Raw genomic sequence first — 19,893 nt, 5'->3', positions numbered from 1 at the left:
AATTAGGTTCAACATTCAACATGTAAGGGAGAAGTAAGGTACTAAAAAGTGACAAAGAGACACTAAATTTTAAAAAGGTGATTTTAATAAAATGAGAACTTTGGTCAAAAAGACCCTAAAGTCCAAATGACAGTAAGTACTATCCTTAGAGGTGGCTTAGATACTACTTAATATTAAATATAATCTCAGAAGCTATATGCATTTCCAAACATAAAGGGAAACAGGAAGGCAAGGAACACACCAATGTGGCTAAATGGTAAGGTTCAAGAGGCTATTTGAGCCAAAACAATCCTTCAAAATTTTAAAATCTGACCTTAGTGAAAATGACAAAAACAGGAGCATGATTTGCAGCAGGCAATCTAAAAGAAAAGTATGAGAAATTTACATGATATATATTTTTTCCTGTTAGCAGCTTCTCTCCAAATTCATTACTCATGGACTAATGCCCTCCATCTGTGGAATTCAGAGGTGGTTGAATGGTGTTGTTGGAGGTTTCAGCACTAAGCTCTGCCCCTCAGCTCAGGCCACCAGAAAAGTGCTTCCACAGCTATAGAAACACTCTAGCAACCAACTCCAGCAGCTAGGTATAATACATTAAATTAACATGGAAACAAAAAATGTATAGGTCTCCCTTTAGAGAAAATATTCAATATATATTCTGGTAATTTACCAGAATACTAGGATTGGTTGAATTTAGAGAAGCTGCTAACAGAAAAAAAATTATCAGGTAAGTAATTTCTTATTCTGCTGCACACCTTCTCTCCTCATTTATCATTCATGGGATGTAATGAGCAGTGAATCACAGAAGTAGGGAGGCAAAAGATAAATAGAATTTAATTATTATACTACAGTAATATGCTAGAACGGACTCCAACCAAATCTCCTAGAGAAACTCTATTGTAGCTGAGATCACCAGAACTTTAGGATTATTATTACATTTGTATTAGCATCTAGAGATCCGGGTGCCATTTTGTTGGGAAGTGCACTAACAAAAAGGTAGTCATTTCCCCACAGAGCTTTGTTTCCCCTTACAGCAGAACTGTAAATTTGACCACACCAATTAGTGAAATATCCTGGCTGAGTTCTGTCTGGATATCAAATTGTATCAGAGGTTAATGGAAAAGCCATTTTGAACTACACTTCTCTTCCGATGCCCAGGTGGTTAACTATAGATGTTCTTGGTCTGAATGAAGAAGTCCCTGTTTCAAGAGGTTTGGTGTTTTCTGCAGGTAGAATGTGGGGTCTTTGGCTACTGGGCAAATCCAAAGTCCCTTCTGGGCCAGGACTAGAAGGAAGACTCCCCTTCCCTCTTTTCTGTATCCCTTATGTGAACTGTCTTGAAAGGCAAAAGTTTCTTCTCTACCCAGAGCTTTATTGCCACAGTGCTTTGACCTCTGGTTACTCCAGGATTTCGGAAGGGATATAAACACTCATGCCTTAATCATAAGTCAATTCTTCACAGGAAGTAAGAGGAAACTCTCTGTAAGTACCACATTTTCCCACAATGTTGTGTCTTTCACCTTCTACTGAGGTAGCTGTTACAGGTCACTGTCATAGGTAGGATACTGGACTCGATGGACCACTGGTCTGATCCCAAATAGTCATGTTTGTGGGCTTTGTTTTTTTTTTTTTTTAAACACACTCAAACCGAAGTGTCAAAATTAACTGAAGGGATGTGTACTATGAGATTTAAGAAATTTGTCTTCCAAATATGTTTGCTTCAATAATGAGTATGCAAGCATTTTGACTGAAAGTTGGCTTGGCTTTCAGCATGTTGTTTGAACTTCCCTGTCCACAAAGGCTGTTATCTGAGAATGACACCTAATTCTGCATTGCATCAAATGCACAGAACAAAATGGAAATTAAAAAAGTACTAAGTTAACAGGCACAGATAGCATACATACAAGAGTTTTGAAGGAACATAATTATGGAGTAGCTGAGTTGCTAACAAAAATATGTGATATCATCAAAACCTGCCACTATTCCACAGGACTGGAGGATAGTGAATATTGTACTTATTTTTAGAAAAGGCTCTAGAGTCACAGAGGAAATTACAGACTAATTACAGAGACATTGTGACTAATAAGCCATACATGTGTAGCTGGCAAACAGGCTGAAACATAATTAAAACTAGAATGATAAAAGCATAAGAAGACCATGATATAACAGAGGCTAACCAGTATGCTTTTTGCAAAGGAAAACTGTGTCTAATTGATCTATTAGAATTCTTTGAACATATGAATAAAGTAGGCGACAAGAGAGAACCAGTTGACAATTTAGACTTTCAAAATATATTTGACAAGACTCCTCACAAGAGGCTTCTCAAGAAGCAAGGACATAGCAAAGTACTGTCATGGATCAAAAAAGGCCTAGGAGACAAAAAAGTTAGGATTGAATGGTCAATTGAAATAGCAAAAGGTTAATAGGTTCAAGGTTCTGTATTAGGTCTGGTGTTATTTAATATATTTATTAATTCTCTGGATGGGAGTAAGCAGTGAAGTATCAGCATTTGCAGATAAAACAAAGTCATTAAGGTTCGTAAAGATCACAGAAGACTGAAGAACTTCAAAGGGACCTAAACTAAGCTTGGTGAATGGGTTATATGACAGAAGATGAAATTCAATGCTGATAAATGCAAATAAATAAATAAATAAATAAAATTAAACAACTCGTATAACCTTGCAAGGTTCTAAATTAATTGTATCAACTCAAGAAAGTGACTTGGGAGTTACTGTGGACAGCTCAATGAAGATCTCTACTCAATGTGCAGGGGCAGCCAAAAAAACAAATAAGATGTTAGGTTGCATAACGAATAAGATAAGAATAAAACCAAAAATATTTTGTCTTTATATAAATAAATACCACAGCCTCATCTGGAATACTAGTCACCCCATCTCAAAAGGTATATTTCAGAATCAGAGCAGGTTCAGTGATAGCTGATAAGAATGATTATGGGCATAGAAAAACTTTCATATGAAGAAAAATGAAAATATTAGAATTATTCACTTTAGGAACAAGACAATAATGGCAACATGATAAAATAACTAATGATATAAAGAATGGCAGTGAATCTTATAGAGAAGGTAAATCTTGCTGTTCCATAATACAAGAACAAGGAGACACATTCGATTAAATTAAAAGGTGGGAAATGCAAAACAGGAAATACTTTTTCACGTATGTAATTAGACTCTGGAACTTATTGCCACCAGCTGTCATTGAGGCCAAGAATTTAGCAAGATTCCAAAAGCAATTTACATGTTTATGGATAACTATAATATCCACAGTTATAATAATTATTGTTCACAAAAAGTTAAAACGGATACGAAATCTCATGCTTCAGGTTTTAAATCAGTCTCCCGCTAGAAGGGATTAGGAGGTGACTTATTGTGGAGAGTAGATTATCCCACATTTGCTTACTGTGGGGTTCTTTCATCTTCCTTTAACATATTTGATACTGGCCACAGGATACTGGATAAGATGGTCTGATCCAGTATAGCAATTCCTATGTTCCTAATGTTTTCAGGAAACCAGAAGATGCCTATTTTCCTGCCACTCTGATCAACATACTCCCATCTCCTAATACAATGGCGAAGGGCACTTGTAAATTATCTATATCTACATACATATTTCAAACTAACATGTATATATTGTGCATTCAAACTGTACTGTATCTCTTTCTGCTCATTTCATCTGATGTTTTCTTTGTTTTGCTTGAGTGCATACTAATAAATTTTCCATTTGCATGTTACAGGAACTGTTTAATGAATCACAGAGTTGAATGTGATGTTCTTAGAGGCAATACATTCGGTACTTTTTCACATCGACAAATAGCATAATCAGCAAATTGAGTTTATTTATATAGCTTAACATTAAAAATCTGAAAGTTTCTCATTTGTCTTGTTCTTCCTTCGGTAAAGCCACCTACACTATAAACAACTGATCCAAAGCAATGATAAGTGACTTCTCAATTAAGTCATTAACTAAAAATAGATCGGGTCACTAATTCTTATGTATTAGTAAGGTTTCAGAGGCCACAGGATGTCAAAAGTTTCTCTTGAGTGAGTTTGGTTATGGCACATCAGTTACATAGCAGTAGTACACAAGGGAGTGATGTAGCCAGAATGATGTCCGACTGATGGATGGATAAGGCCACTGTGCAGCTGGGTGAACTGACCTTTCAGTGTGAGATTGAACAAGACTTTAACACACAACTTTCACAACTGTAGTTGAGTGCCTTAACCACTCAAGATGAACAAGATGGCTCAAGTACAATTGATATAGCACCTTCACAACTATATTTCCAGTTCAAATTCTGTCAAGGACAGTAACAACCAAAAGCTACTACTATCTGATGGTGTTCACATCAAAGACCTCTGCCACTCAAAAGGGTCTGGATGATAATTCAGTATCCTGCACACCCAGTTCATCTTACTTTTTTTTTCTTCCTGATTAGGTTTTGAGATAAATATACATTGCCTTTGTCCTCTATGTACCTTTTCTGGGTGGGGGAAGGAGACATCCATCTTCCAGGATGAAATTCCAGCAAAATTATTAAATTAACATGTATATTTTTGCAGTTATTTAAAAAATCCCTCAGTTCTTTTTATTATACTTACACACACACACACACACACGCTTCATGCCAATTTTCAAGACTATAATTTTCAAAATAGAAACCTAAAGTTAGGCTGCAAATTCATATTTATGTATCTTCCCGATTTTCAAAAATGGTGAGCACTTGAGAGCTCTCATTAGTCTCAAGAGCACGACAATGTCTGATATACCAAAATTAAAAGAAACTCTAAAAACATAAAAAGGGCCATTCTAGGTCAGACCAATGGCCCATCTAGCCTAGTATCCTGTCTTCCAACATTGGCCAATGTTAAGTGATTCACAGGGAATGAATAGAACAGGTAATCATCAAGTAATCCATCCTGTTGGCCATCCCTAGCCTCTGGCAAACAGCAATCCCTGCCTGTCCTGGCTAATAGTCTTTAATGAACTTTCCATGAACTTATCTAGTTTTTTTTTTTTTAACCTCTTTTTAATCTTAGCCTTCACAACATCTCTGACAAGGAGTTCCACAGGTCAACTGTGGGTTGTGGAAAAAAATATTTCCTTTTGTTTGTTTTAAACCTGCTGCCTATAAATTTCTTTTGATGATCTCCAGTTTTTGTGTTCTGAGGAGTAAATAACATTACCTTATTTACTTTCTCCACACCAGTCATGATTTTATAAACCTCTATCATATCCCCCCTTAGTCATCTCTTTTCCAAGCTGAAAAGTCCCATTCTTATTAATCTCTCCTCATATGGACGCTTTTCCATACCCCTAATCATTTTAATTGCTCTTTTTGTATATCTTTTCCAATTCCAATATATCTTTTCTGAGATGGGGCGACCATATCTGCATGCAGTATTCAAGACATGGGTGTATCATGGATTTATAAAGAGGCAATACAATATTTTCTGTCTTATTATCTATCCTTTTCCTAATGATTCCCAATATTCTGTTAGCTTTTTAGACTGCCGCTGCACGTTGAGTGGATGTTTTTAGAAAACTAGCCACAACGACTCCAAAATCTCTTTCTTGAGTGCTAACAGCTAATTTAGATCCCACCATTTTATATGTATAGATAGGATTATGTTTTCCAATGGGCATTACTTTGCATTTATTAAAATTGAATTTCATCCACCATTTTGTTGCGCAGTCACCCTGTTTTGTGATTTCCTTTGTAACTCTTCATTGTCTGCTTTGGATTTACTATCTTGAGTAGTTTTGTATCATCTGCAATTTTTGCCACCTTGCTGTTTATCCTTTTCCAGATCATTTATGAATATAGTGAACAGCACTGGTCCCAGTACAGATCCCTGGAGGACACCACTATTTACCTCTCTCCATTCTGAAAACTGACCATTTATTCCTGACCATTCCTTTGTTTCCTTTCTTTTAAACTCTAAATGAGATTACCCTCATTTAGAGTTTAAATTTCACGTGCTATTTGGATTCAAGTCACACACAAACAACAAATGTTAATCTTATAATGATTAATCAATCCTACCTTACTAATTACTTATTTTAAAATAAATATAGGTTTACATACAGACCCTTCGTTAAAGCTCTTATATTCCTACAGTAGTTTCCGCTTGCCAGGGTAAAGATCTAACCTTTTACTACTGTAAATTATGCAAAATCGGTCACTGAATTGAATGACTAATATGTTCACACATGTCCCATATAGACATAATACGTATAAACTCTATTATTTCTCAGTTATAATGACAGGGAATGAGCTATCTATCCTTGATGGATACATTAAAATTTAAAACATGAAAATTCTAAGCTACACATTTTCTCTTACTCAAAAAAGAAAAAAAAAGTTTTTTTTATTTAAAGAAAATGTCAGTATTTTGACCCATATTTTTCATGCACCAGTTAACTAGAAAATTACAGAACCTGAAGAGCTCAGATAAAATGTATCAAGGGGATTAAAACAACACATGCCTCCTCCCGCCAACAGCTGTGGGATGCTACTGGAATGTGAATTAAGGACTCTCAAGCCTTTGAAAAATGAGGACCTCTGAATTTTTAATTTTGTTAACTAATCATTAGAGAACTGGAAATTGCTGTGTTTCTGACTGTTAGGTAGGTAGCTGCCTACATAAAGCACATTTTTAATTTTGCTCGAGCTGGCCTATTTCCCAGCAGTATATTGATTTGTGGGACCACTACTTATAGCACCTAGAGCATAATTAAATATTAAGTCCCTCTTTGATGTATGCAAATCCCGACTAAGAGGATTACTAGACATACTGAGGGTGGCTTTCACACATTTTCTGGTAATTGAACATTGCAATATCATTAAACTTATCTTTACTCAATAAGAATCCACATCCATCCTTGGCATTATCTGGTGTCCCTTCAGGTATTGGAGAGAGATTGGGGAAAGGAAGGGACATTAAAAAGGGATACCAAAAATTATCAAAAAAGGATAAAACAATTTTTGAAATAATGTGCTACAACGACAAATCAAATTAAGATATTTTCTAACTATTGAAAGAGCACACACCCCAAGTCTGCAATGATTTAAATGTCAACTATTACAGAAGTCTCAGAAATACAACTCTATCTCCAAGTCCCCAGGTGAAATAGGGATAGCAATTTTTCACTGGTATCTCATAGGGCTTTACTATTTCAGCACAATTTTGTCCACTCTATTGACTAGGTAAGAAAAGGTTACCTTATATATGAGAGGGGATAGTCTTGTTAAATAGCAGGTAGGAATAGCTGAAAGGAGGTAAGAAAGCAGCACAGTCTAGCAGTTTGGGCCTAAGTCTGGAAGTCAGAAGTTCTATTCTGGACTCTACCACCAGCTCATTGTATGACCTTGGTAAAGTCACTTTATCTTTGTGCCTCGATTTCTCCATCTGTAAAATTGGAAGAGTCATTCTAAAAAGTAGTTTGAGATCTCTGAATAAAATGTAAGCATGAAGTATTATCACAGTGGAACAGAAATGTGGTAATTTATGCTTTGCTTATCTACGCACCCCATACCTCACATACAAACCTACTGCTCCCTTCTCAATTCTCAGCAAAAGATGTAAATGCTGAGCTCTGTAGTTTGGACTTTTATATTTCTAAAATGGTATTTTACTAGTTTACATGAAATACTGTGACAAGTAACTAACAGAACATTTGCCATATACATGAATGCAGTACAGTCTGCGATAAACTAGCCTTGCTTTTCATTATATATGGTCAGTAACTTGCTAGTTTGCAAAATTTAATAACTAAAGGGATATCCCAATTATCAGTGTGGATTCATTTAATTTGTGAAGGCTCAGGAACAAAAAACCAGGCTTAATCACCCTCATGGTGTCTTCATTTCCTTTTTCAAATGTAGCAGCTCACTCAGTACCATATTCTGGGTTTCTCACCAACCCATGACAATACATGCACACAAAATGGAAATAAATAGCATAAGTACAAATTCAATAAATTGTTTTCTTTAGCAATGGTAAAAAAATGAACTTCAACTGGTACCTTCTAGACATACCACCCTGTCACTTTGGAATCATTTAAATCATTTGTACTAGTTATTCAGCTTAAAGGACCCCAAAACTCACCAGAAACAAATCTTTGGGCTCGCTGGATGATCCAAATGTGTGCATTATTGCAGCTACACTGCAATGACATGAATACTAAAACTTGTTAAAAATTATACTAAGACGTGTCCTTTGTTATACTATGTATCAGGAATCAGAAAAGCCTAAAGAATAGCTATAGCTTATGTCAAGTATACAAACTATTTTTATAACTTTAAAAAGCAAAACCCACAGCTTATTAGTTCTAAAGGATTTGAGCTAAATGGGTACAGAGAACACACTTGGCTGTTTGTTACAAGATATTACTAGACTCTTTCTTAATTATGCCTTGGCTTGCTCATCAGCTGAAGAGAAAGGCACTGACGGGATAGCTGAATTGTCTTGTGTTATGAGTGATGTATCTGACCTGTAGCAGCATTCTTGCAAGATAATCTTCTATGCCTCCTCTTCCCCATTCTAATAGTACCTAGCTACAAAACTCAACATTTTAGAGAGCAGAAAAACAACACTACAGATAGTTCTTTATTTCTCCTTGCTGCTATATGAATGTGACCTTTCTGTGATGAGAACAAGAATGGCACACATTCCTCTTTCTCCCAAGAAACAAATCTACATGTGGTTTTGTAAAAGGGAAGGAAGCACAGACAGTTCCATCTCTTACCAGTGTCTTGTATACTTGTGTTACACAGTTCTTATGAAAGGTGGGGTGCTATCTTCAGCCACACAGCTAACATCCTGTTAGATCTCATAAGCTCAGCAGGGTTTGGCATAGGTCACTATTTGGATGGGAGACCACTAAAACATACAACTATAGGAGTGAGAAGGAAATAGCTAACCAACGTTCAAACACAAAATTAGAGGGAAACATACTGCTGGACATGGTCTTTTTCATCTGACAGGAACAGCACCTGCAGAAGTCTCAAGACAGATGAAGGAACACTTCTTGTGGGAGCAGGAGTCTTAATTATAACACATGACTAAAATCTCTCTCAGGTACTAAATCTCTTCCCACAGTTCCATATGGATATTTACTTTTTCTGCACAGACTAACATAGGTATGTGTTATTAAAGTAGCTACTGTGTTTTACCCCAGATATTGATCAGTTTCTGTACTATGTGAAAGTGAATCACACATACAGTATTTAGGGCAACATTTACTAAAGCTGATGCAGGGATGTATAAACTGTATCTCCCTGCATCAGAGAGGCCCCATAAAGCACAGTCTCCTGCCCCTCCTCCCCAAGAGAAGGTAGCTACAGTTTCTGCCAGGGGTTCTCATAAAACACTCCAGCCTCACTTCATTCCCACCCCCTGAAGTGCAGCCTCCTTACAGCCTGCCCAATAGCGGGAAAGTCTTGGTTTCTTTGCACCACAACATCCTTCCCTGTCACAGCAGACTCTTGGTCATTTAAGGCCAGTCCACAGCATGTGTATTAGACTGTTACATTTCTAAATCTCTTTTTGATCATTTGAAATGGAGGGTATGCTATTAACATACTATTATTCATGCTCAGACAACTAACATATTATTACTTGAAGACACCCATTACATTATAGCCAGTATGGAATTATATTAGATTCCTCTTTAAAACATCATGAAATAACAGTATATGGATACAACATAGTTAAACTGTGAAGCTATATACAGGCAGGATTTTTAGTTTGATAGGAGATAACTTCTACTAATTCTACTAACTACAAATCAAAATTGTGAAGGTCTCTGCCAAATACTGCTGCCTTTGTGTTGTTCTTCTACAGATATGACTGTCAGGGATTATTTACATGTGATTCATCATGTATTTTTAAAGACCCCTTGTTGGACAAAATTGTAATGTCTTTGAGGCTGGAAAACACACTATTAGAATTACAGGTAAAAAGAAGAGAAATGCTGCCAAGTGATACTTTATAACAACAACAAAAACCAGCTCAAAGTCAAGAACCTTCTTGCATGGCACGTTTTTAAAGAACGTTGAAGTATTAAGTGCTAGAAGTACAGCAAGTGCATTGGACATGTATATTTTGAGAAGCTGCGTGATAACCCAAAGGAGTTAAACAAACCAAATAAAAACCACCCATCTTTGCCAACTGGGTCAGAATTCAAGCTATTGCTATTTATTTTACATGATCAGTAATTTTTTTTTAAATGCATTAAAATTTTCTAGCAAGTAGGGGAACATATTCTGTGCTGCTTCCATGAGGACTTGAAGGTAATTCATAAGGAAGTGATAATGGAAGATGGGTGAATAGTAGCTCTTTGCTGCTGAATAATTCTGCCCTGTAGCAAATGATGCCTATGGGTTTCAAAACAAGAGAAGGTCAAAAGATAGAGCTGAGATGTAAAAAGGATGGTCTTGTAGATTAAAAACATGAACCTCTAAGAGAAATGCCGTGGTACTAAGCACTTCAAATACAGATAGTCACTGAAAAAATTAGATCGTTTTAAAATCTATTTTTTAACATGGATAACCAACAAAAACCTTATTCATGGGCTAAAAACTAGAACAGATTGGTGCCACATAGCAGGTATTGTAAAATTTCAGGGAAATAAAGAAACAGCCTTTATATGATTGTAGTCCAGCATCTCAATCTGTAATCACCATGTACTCCTTAGAAGTTACTCCATTCATGTGCTGCTAGTAGTGCCAAATGCTACCACTGCCTAGAACACCAGGGTTCAAGGCAAAATATGATCAAGACTGGAATGGAAGCAATTTAGAGAAAACCTTTCCCAAGAACTAAGACTGCATGCTGCATTGTTTTCAAGAACATTTAAGTGGGTAGCAATAAGATGCTATTCCTGCTTTGATGGAGGTCATGAATCCCTATAGTCTGCTCAATGGACAACAATGCAACCGTGGCTGACTTAACAGTGGAAATTTGGGATTTTACATGAGAAAAGTGCAGCCTAGGATGAACAAATAACTGAAATGCAAAGGACCTTCAAATTGACTGAACTCCATGCTTCATTACTTTGACTTGGTGAGAATCTATCTGATGGACATCACTAGGGTTGGATGTGAAAGCTTGCATGCATGTGCTGAGAAATGCCACCATTAAAGCAGAACTCCTTCCAATAACAATTCATAAACAAGAATATTTGACATAAATGGGCTTCAACTGAGGCAAAGATTTTTAACGTACAACAAACAGTTTGTTACAAGTAGAGTAATAGGATTTTCAGAGGATTTCATATGGTTGAGGAAATACTATATATGCACATGTACAACTGACACAGACCTATATACTATAAATATAATTGAGGTTGAGCCCAAATGCAATGGACGCTTTCCAAGCAGATATGAAGAAACAGTCACTGCCCCAAGGAGCTTACATTTTAAAAAAATGACAAAACCAAACCTAATTAATTAAAAAAAGAAGCCACTGACAGATGAAGGTTCAGACAGGGTAAGGAATGTAAATATTTTTATTTATAGTATTAAATTCAGAAATGTTAATTTGGACAAATATTCTACCAGTGTAAAAAACACAGTAGTCAAAATGAAAAGTTAGTGGGTCATAGCCATTTAGGAGGTTTTTAGGTGTGGCTTGACAAAGCCCTGGCTGGGATGATTTAGTTGGGGTTTGGTCTAGAAGACCTCGAGGTCTGTTCCAACCCTAATCTTCTAAGATTCTATGAAAGGGCAAAGCCATTGAAATGGAGCAGAACTACAGTAGTCAGACATTAGAAGCAAGAATGGAGTGACATTTTGTCTACTGGTTATGCTGTCCCTAGGTTCTTCAACATCACAGAGATAAAAACTTCAGAAGTGCCACAGATACAAAGGCATTTAGCTACTGTGCTGCAGGTGGACTTTAATGTGTTCACAGCTATTCCTACTGGTCCACTGTGTTGCTTCACTTTTAAAAAAACATTTTTATTGGGATATTTATTGCATTAAGCTTTATGTTGACCACATTTCACCAACTTTTTTACTTACAGTCTCATAGACTCAGATTTTAAGGCCAGAAGGGACCATCATGATCATCTAGTCTGATTTCCTGCACATTGCAGCCCAGAGAACCTCACCCACCCACTCCTGTAATAGACTCACAACTTCTGGCTGAGTTACTGAAGTCCTCAAATCATGATTTAAAGTTTTCAAGTTACAGTGAATCCATCATTTATACTAGTTTACACCTGCAAGTGATCCATGCTTCATGCTGCAAAGGAAAGCGAAAAACCCCTAGGGTCTCTACCAATCTGACCAGAGGAAAACTCCTTCCCAACCCCAAATAGGCGAACAATTAGACCAGGAGTGGGCAATAATTTTCATAGAGGGACCACTCCACCAATTTTGGTATGTCGTCACAGGCCGCACATTTCTGTGCAGTTGGGAGCGGGGCCCAGACAGGAGGCGAGGGGCTGCCGCCCGCCTCCAAGCTGTGTGCCTGGACAGGCAGCATCAGAATCCCACTGGTTAGTGCTGGGACCGGCTGGGAGGCGGGGCTCGGAGCGGGAAGAAGGCGAGTGGCTACTAGGTAGGAGATGGGTGGCTGCAGCCTGCCTCCCAGCTGGGAGGTGAGCAGCTGCAGCACGCCTCCTGGTTGTGCGCCAGGACCTGGCAGGAGCCCGCATCCTGCCTAAGGACGGCCCTGATTGGCAGGAGTCATGGTGGGCCGGCCCAGAATGTTAAACGGTCCAGATTCGGCCCGCGGGCTGTATTTTGCTGACACCTGAGTTAGACCCTAAACATGTGGCAAAGACTCCCAGCCAGGCACCTGGGAAAGAATTCTCTGCTGTAACTCAGAGTCCTTCCCATCTAGTGCCCCATCACCATCTGTTGGAGATCTTTGTTGCTAGTAGTCACAGACATGCAGTTCTACATGCCATGGTAGGCTGTCTCATCATACCATCCGCTTCATAAAAATATCAAAAATTCAGTCTTTTTTGCCCCCTGCTGCCCTTGGAAGGTTGTTCCACAACTTCACTCTTCCGATGGTTAGAAACCTTCATCTACTTTCAAGCCCAAACTATATTGATTTGTTGTTGCAGTCACATTGGTGCTTAACTTAAATAGCTCCTCTCCCTCCCTGATTTATCCCTCTGATTTATTCATAGAGAACAATCATATCTCACCTTAGCCTTCTTTCAGTTAGGCTAAACAAACCAAGCTCTTTGAATCTCCTCTCATAAGGAAGGTTTTCCATTCCTTGGAACTTCCTAGTAGGCTTTCTCTGCACCTGTTCCAGTTTGAATTCATCTTTCTTAAATATGGGAGATCAGAACTGCACACAGTATTCCAGATGAGATCTCATCAGTGCCTTGTATAATGTTACTAATTCTTCTCTGTCTCACAGGAAATACCTTGCCTGATGCATCCTAGAATGGCATTAGCCTTTTTCATAGCCACATTACATTGGTGGCTCATAGTCTTCCTGTGATCAACCAATACACTCCTGACTTTCTCCTCCTCCTGTCACTTCCAACTGATATGTCCCCAGTTTACAGCAAAACGTCCTGTTGTTAGTCACTAAATGCATGACATTGCACTGTGCACTATTAAATTTCATCCCACTTTTATTACTTCAGTTTACAAGGTCATCTAGATCATCTTGTATGATATTCCGGTCCTCCTCCATATTAGCAATACTGCCCAACTTTGTGCCATCTGCAAATTTTATTAGAACACTCCCACTTTTTGTGCCAAGGTCAGTAATAAAAAACATTAAATAAGACTGATCTCAAGACTGATTCCTTAGGAACTCTACTAGTCAGCTCACTCCAGCCTGACAGTTCATCTTTCAGCATGACCTGTTGTAGTCTCTGCTTTAACCAGTTACTTATGCACCTTTCAATTCTCATACTAATCCCCATCTTCTTTATATAATATGTGAAAGATGTGGGGGTGTTTGCGATGAATGTGGATCTTATCCCAAAATATGTTTTATATATAGCAGGGGTTCTCAACCAGTGGTACGCGTACCACCAGTGGTACGCGGAAGACGGCTCGGTGGTACGCGAGGCAAAACTCGCTGCCGATACCGCCGCCGAATCCCCCCCTTGCCGCCGCCGAGAAAGCCCGCTGCTGCCGAATTCCCCCCTTCCGCCGCCGAGAAACCTTGCCGCCGCTGAATCTTTCCCCCCGCTGCCGCTGAAAAAGTTCTCTGCCGCCGAATTGTCCCCCCCTGCCGCGAAACCCGCCTGCCGCCGATTCCCCGCCATTTGTTGCCGCAGGGAAACCGCGCCGCCGCCGACCACTCCCCCCTTCCCGCTGAAAGTGCCGTCCTCTCTGCCGCCGAAAACCATGAAACGGCGGCAGGGCTTCGGCGAAGAGCATCGATCCCTCCATGCGACCCCGCCATTTTACTGAGTCCTAATCGGGCCAGGCACAGTCAAGTGAAGCGGTACTTGACCTGAGTGTACCTGACCTGAGTGGTACTCTGTAAAAAAAGGTTGAGAACCGCTGATGTATAGGATTCCTGAGGCCAAGTCTACACTAAAAGGATAGCTCGACCCAGCTACATTGCTCAGGATTGTGAAAAATCCACTAAGCAACATAGTTAAGCTGACTGACCCCTCTTCTATCGACTTAGCTACTGCCTCTTGTGGAGATAGATTAACCACAGTGATGGGAGAACCTCTCCATCATTGTAGTGAGTATCTACATTGCACTGCTGCAGCTTTTCTAGTGAAAACAGACTGAGATGGCGTGTTGGAATGCCAAGGAGAGAAGACAGTTTCAGCAGAGACACAGGGCTTGTCTATACTTAAAATACTGTTTAGCTGTAGTGCTTCAGTAGAAACATTATCTACGTTGGCAGGAGAGATTCTACCATCAGCTTAGGTACTTCACATCCCCGACAGGTGGTAGCTAGGTCAACAGAAGAATTCTTCTATCAACCTAGCACTGTCTAAACAGGGATTTAGGTTGGTTGGTTTAACAATGCCACGCAATGACCAACCTAATTAAACTGACCTAATTTCATAGTGGAGACCAGGCAGAAGGATCACTTCACACCTACGCCCGATAACAAAAAGGCACTGAGCATGATGAATAAGTGGCTCAGGCACACACAGTGAGGCTTTGAGAAAAGGGAATTTTCCTGAGAGGGCGAAAACAGTCAAACTGACACGCATGGAAAACTGAGTCTAGGCTGGGTCCCAAGAACTCCCGGATTGGTTAAAAGGATAGAAGCTGGGCCTGTTCTGTTCCTATATTTCAAGATGGAAACCTATCTAATTAAACTCGCAGAGAAGAGTAAGATTAAATGAGTAAACATGCAAGGAAGATATTTGTTATTTTGTAATTATTTTCTCTATTGCTTTGTTCCCACTTGCTAAATAAACCATACTGTTTTAAGAAGGCTACTTATCACTGTATAGCACTGGTTACAGGCTCCCAAAGGAAAGAAACGCAGGTGCCCAATCAAACCTGCACGGCAATAAATGGTTGGCATACATGGGGTGTGTTGCACCCACGTCCTAGTCTAAGAGCAGGAAAACTTCAAAATTCCACCCCAAGACAGGTAAAGAGTATGAAACCTGATAGCTGAGGGACTGCACTTAGGGAGACCAGAAATGGGACATAGATTCAAGCAGCTCTGTGACCATGACAAAGTACTTTAACAACTACTTCCATCTGAGGGTCTCAAAGTCATATATGAATACAATATTAATTAATCCCTCATATTACACCTTTGTGAAGCTAGGCTTACAAGCTCTCTTCTACAGACAGTTTACATGAATCACAGACAAGTTAGATTTTGTGTCAAAGGGTCTGGAAAAGAACCTAACTATCACATTCACAATCCCTGCTCTAATCTCTAGAATGCACACCAGAGTAGATGACAGAGGGGACCAGGAAAGGTGACAGAAGGTGGACTGTGAATGGGGAAGAAAAAACAACAAATACCAGAGGGTATCGGAGGCGGGGGAGAGAAGAAAACAAAGGCACTGAGGCATGCTTCTGTTTGGTATCGAGTGGCCTTGGTTGCCACTGAAGTGAACAGGAGCTGGGGATATATTTGTTTTTTCTTTTAAGTCACAATTTGTTACAACAATGGGTTGGTATGAAGGTAGAAAAAGGGCTACTTCATTCGTTGACAGCCTGCATCTGTAAATGCCTTCATGGTTCATATTACAAAACTGACAATAAAGTTCCATCATACAGTTTTTAAAGGGAAATACGGTAATATGCTATCACTTAAGAGTAAATGTAAATACCACCACCTTTGTCTCAGGCCAACAAGCTTTGAGAACAGCTTGAGTTCTGAAGAACACAAGTAGTCTGCTATCCTCATCACTGAGATGAAATGCTTGCTCCATAATCTGCAGCACCTTAATGCGAGGCTTTACTGGCAAGGAATCATCACCACAGAAAGGTCTCAGCCACTCCAACAGATCATCTGTAGAAACTAGTTTCTCCCTGTAATACAAGTAAAATGGTTCATCTTTAATGAATATTTAGTAATTTCAATCCAAATTCTAAAGATATTATCACTGATAGTCATAGTCACATAAGAAACATGTCCTTTGTTTAGTTGTGAACAACTTTAATGGGAGCACATAAACTCTTCTTTCTAATTCTGATTGTGGCATAAGCAACTGGGAGTTAGATCTCTGTGAACACAACCAGAGAGATTCAGTGCTTCTGAATTGCATTGTGAAGTATTGTGTGCACTGTCTTCTGTATTCTTGATTATGTTATTTGGTTAGATATTTAGCTACCCTGAAATAGAGACTATGTTAACATGTGGAATTTAATGCACTCTGCTGTTTTATGAACCTGAAAATAAATAAGTAAATTTTCAAATGATATTAATTTGCTGACTTCACTATCATGCCATTATGATTTTAAGAACTAGCACTACAACATCAGTCAAAAAATATATATGTACACACACACACACACACACACACACACACACACACTATGATGAGTGACAAAATAGATGATCATGGATTAGGAGAAGAAATGATCATGTTCAGAAATGAAACTTGCTGGGAACTGAATTCATATACATCCATCATGGAAACATCAAATGAAACATACATCTAATACGTTGTATCTATTTAAATAGATACACCCTCGCTTAAAAATCCATTCTAAGTTTTTCAAATTTTCTTACACTAATCAATTTTAAGAATCACCAGAGAGGAATCATGAAGAATCAGCTATATATAAAACACTTATTTTCTAAACCATAACAGTTTACTCAGGGAATATTATGTCTTCCTAGCATACAGAAAGCAAAACCTACTCCAGTATTTAACATAATGTGAACTACAGAGAAATAAAACTTCTCAAGCATGTACAAATCTCATGAAGGAATTGTTTTTTCATGATTCCATTCCAAATGAGGCCATTCCAGTAGATGTAATACAAAATGTAAAAGAAAACAGATAATAAGAGACACACATAATACTCTGATTTGAACATTAGCGGTCAGAGTCTATGAACTAATTTCTAATAATTTTGATAATTTGGGGATTTTATTATATTAAAATAATTATATTTTAAATATATATAATCATAAAACCAACATTCAAGACTCTATGCTTCCTTTAACTCCTGGAAGTATATTCTCAACTTTGTCCATGGGATGTTAGCCAAGTTGCACAGCTATGAACTGAGCTAAAGTATATATGCATAAAGATGCTTATTTTGAATTCACACAGTATACAAAGAAGTGTTTGTTAAAAATGTGATAGGATGAATAGTTATAAACATTTATGATATATTAAAGTTTGAGACAGTTCTAGGTATGAAATCACATTTTTTTTTAAAGTATATTTACAAATCAACAGAGTGTACAGTTTCTGTTCAATATTTTCATAAATGATTTAGATAATTGCATAGAGAGTACACTTATAAAGTTAACAGACAATATCAAGCTGGGAATGCTTGCAAGTGCTTTGGAGGATAGGATTAAAATTCAAAATAATCTGGACAAACTGGAGAAATGGTCTGAAGTAAACAGAATGAAATTCAATAAGGAAAAATGCAAAGTACTACACTTAGAAAGGAACAATCAATTGCAGACGTACAAAATGGGAAATAACTGCCTAGGAAAGAGTACTATGGAAAGGGATCTGGGAGATATAGTGGATCTAAATATGAGTCAACAGTGTATGAATCAATATGAGTCAACTGTTCCAAAAAAAGCAACATTATTTTGGGATCTATTAGCAGGAGTGTTGTAAGCAAGACATCAGAAGTAATTCCTCCACTTTACTCTGTGTTGATAAAGCCTCAGCTGCAGTACTGTGTCCAGTTCTGGGCACCCCATTGCAGGAAAGATATGGACAAACTGGAGAAAGTCCAGAGGAGAGCAACAAAAATGATCAAAAGTCTAGAAAACAGGACCAATGAAAAAGATTGAAAACATTGTGTTTGTTTAATCTGGAGGTCAGAAAACTGAGGGGGGACATGATAGCAGTTTTCAAGTAAATCAAAGTTTGTTATAAGGAGGAGGGTGAAAAATTGTTCTTGTTATCCTCTGAGGATAGGACAAGAAGCAAGGGGCTTAAATTGCAGGAAGGGAAGTTTTGGTTTGACATTAGGAAAAACTTCCTAACTATCAGGGTACTTAGGCACTGGAACAAATTGCCTAGTGGGAGGTTGTGAAATCTCTGTCATTAGAGGTTATTAAAAACAGATTAGACAAATACCTGTCAGGAGTGGTCTAGTTATTACTTAGTCCTGCCTTGAGTGCAGGGGACTGGTTTAGATGAACTATTGAGGTCCCTTCCAGTGCTACGCTTCTATGATTTTATGGTTCTATGTTAGAGTAATAACAGCGGCAAAAGTTGAACCATAGAATCATAGAAATGTGGAACTGGACAGGACCTCAATAAATCATCTAGTCCAGCCCCTGCACTGTAGCAGGACTAAGCATTATCTAGAGCACCCCTGAAAAGTGTTTGAAGTAACATTTAGTAACATCAATAGCCATGACCAGGTACAACTATGAAATTGGCTGTATCCTCACTCCTTCACAACCAGTACTGAAACCATTTCATATAGGGGTTTTTGGGTGCATTTGTCTCATTTTGTCAGTGGGGTTTGGGTTACTGGATTCACTACCCATGCTGCAGGCTGCATGTTGTGTTCTCACTGCCCCATGTAGACCCTGCTAGACTATGTTAGCACACTCTAGGTACCTAGAGCATGCCAGTAGGTCCTCATGGGCCAGTTAAGAGTGCAATACACAGCTTGTGGTTTGAGCACTGAATCCAATTTTGCCCATGCAAAATTGCCATACTTACATCCTACCAGAGTAAGCCACACTGTGCAGGACGTGCATGTACCATGGGAGGTGGGGCACCTCAAGAAAGCTCTTTTATGTGTCACCCTACCTCCCTGGGAAGGAAGGGAGTCACTGGGTCAAGGCTACCCAGGTGCTGGACTGGAGTGGCTGGCTGGGCTGAAAAAGGCATTAGGTGGGTTTGGAAGAGCAGTGAAAGAGAATGGGGGTAGAGGGTGGAGGGATGGGGATGAAGAGGACTGCTTGGTGAAGTGAGTGGAGACAGGAGGGGAATGTAGGAGGTTTTGGTGGAAAAGCAGGTAACCGTTGGGCTTGGGGACACAAGGCATCAATGCCAGGTGTAGGTGGCACTGGCATGGGCGGACAGTACTTACTGGTAGTACAGGTGGGTGTTGGGCACGTCTCAGATCCAGAGGCACTCATATCGCCTGGACAGAGTCGGTACCAATGTCCATGCTGGTGGCAAAGGTGAAGGGGACCAGTGCATTGTCCCAGCTGGTGCTCTCAGCCTAGCCCTCTGCTCTCTGCAGTGGTGGTACTGGCAACAGACATGCATATGTGCCCCATGAAGGTGCATTGG

The 19,893-nt window shown here is 38.9% G+C and overlaps 1 protein-coding gene across 3 annotated transcripts in view; it reads right to left on the bottom strand.

The window, feature by feature from the left end:
* NBAS (NBAS subunit of NRZ tethering complex) overlaps positions 1-19,893 on the bottom strand; it is a 370,484-nt gene that overhangs the window by 49,347 nt on the left and 301,244 nt on the right. For 2 of the 3 annotated variants that reach the window (XM_067544745.1, XM_067544747.1), the window contains exon 48: positions 16,273-16,471. In XM_067544745.1, the coding sequence (XP_067400846.1) occupies positions 16,273-16,471 (199 nt within the window). The remainder of the gene's footprint in view (positions 1-16,272; positions 16,472-19,893) is intronic. The other variant, XM_067544746.1, reaches the window with a different exon arrangement.

The sequence above is a fragment of the Emydura macquarii genome, unplaced genomic scaffold (genome assembly GCF_026122565.2).
Source record: "Emydura macquarii macquarii isolate MOO-44397 ecotype Brisbane River unplaced genomic scaffold, CSIRO-AGI_Emac_v2 contig_1027, whole genome shotgun sequence".
NCBI lineage: Eukaryota > Metazoa > Chordata > Testudines > Chelidae > Emydura > Emydura macquarii.
This window is presented reverse-complemented; position numbering and strand designations above follow the sequence as displayed.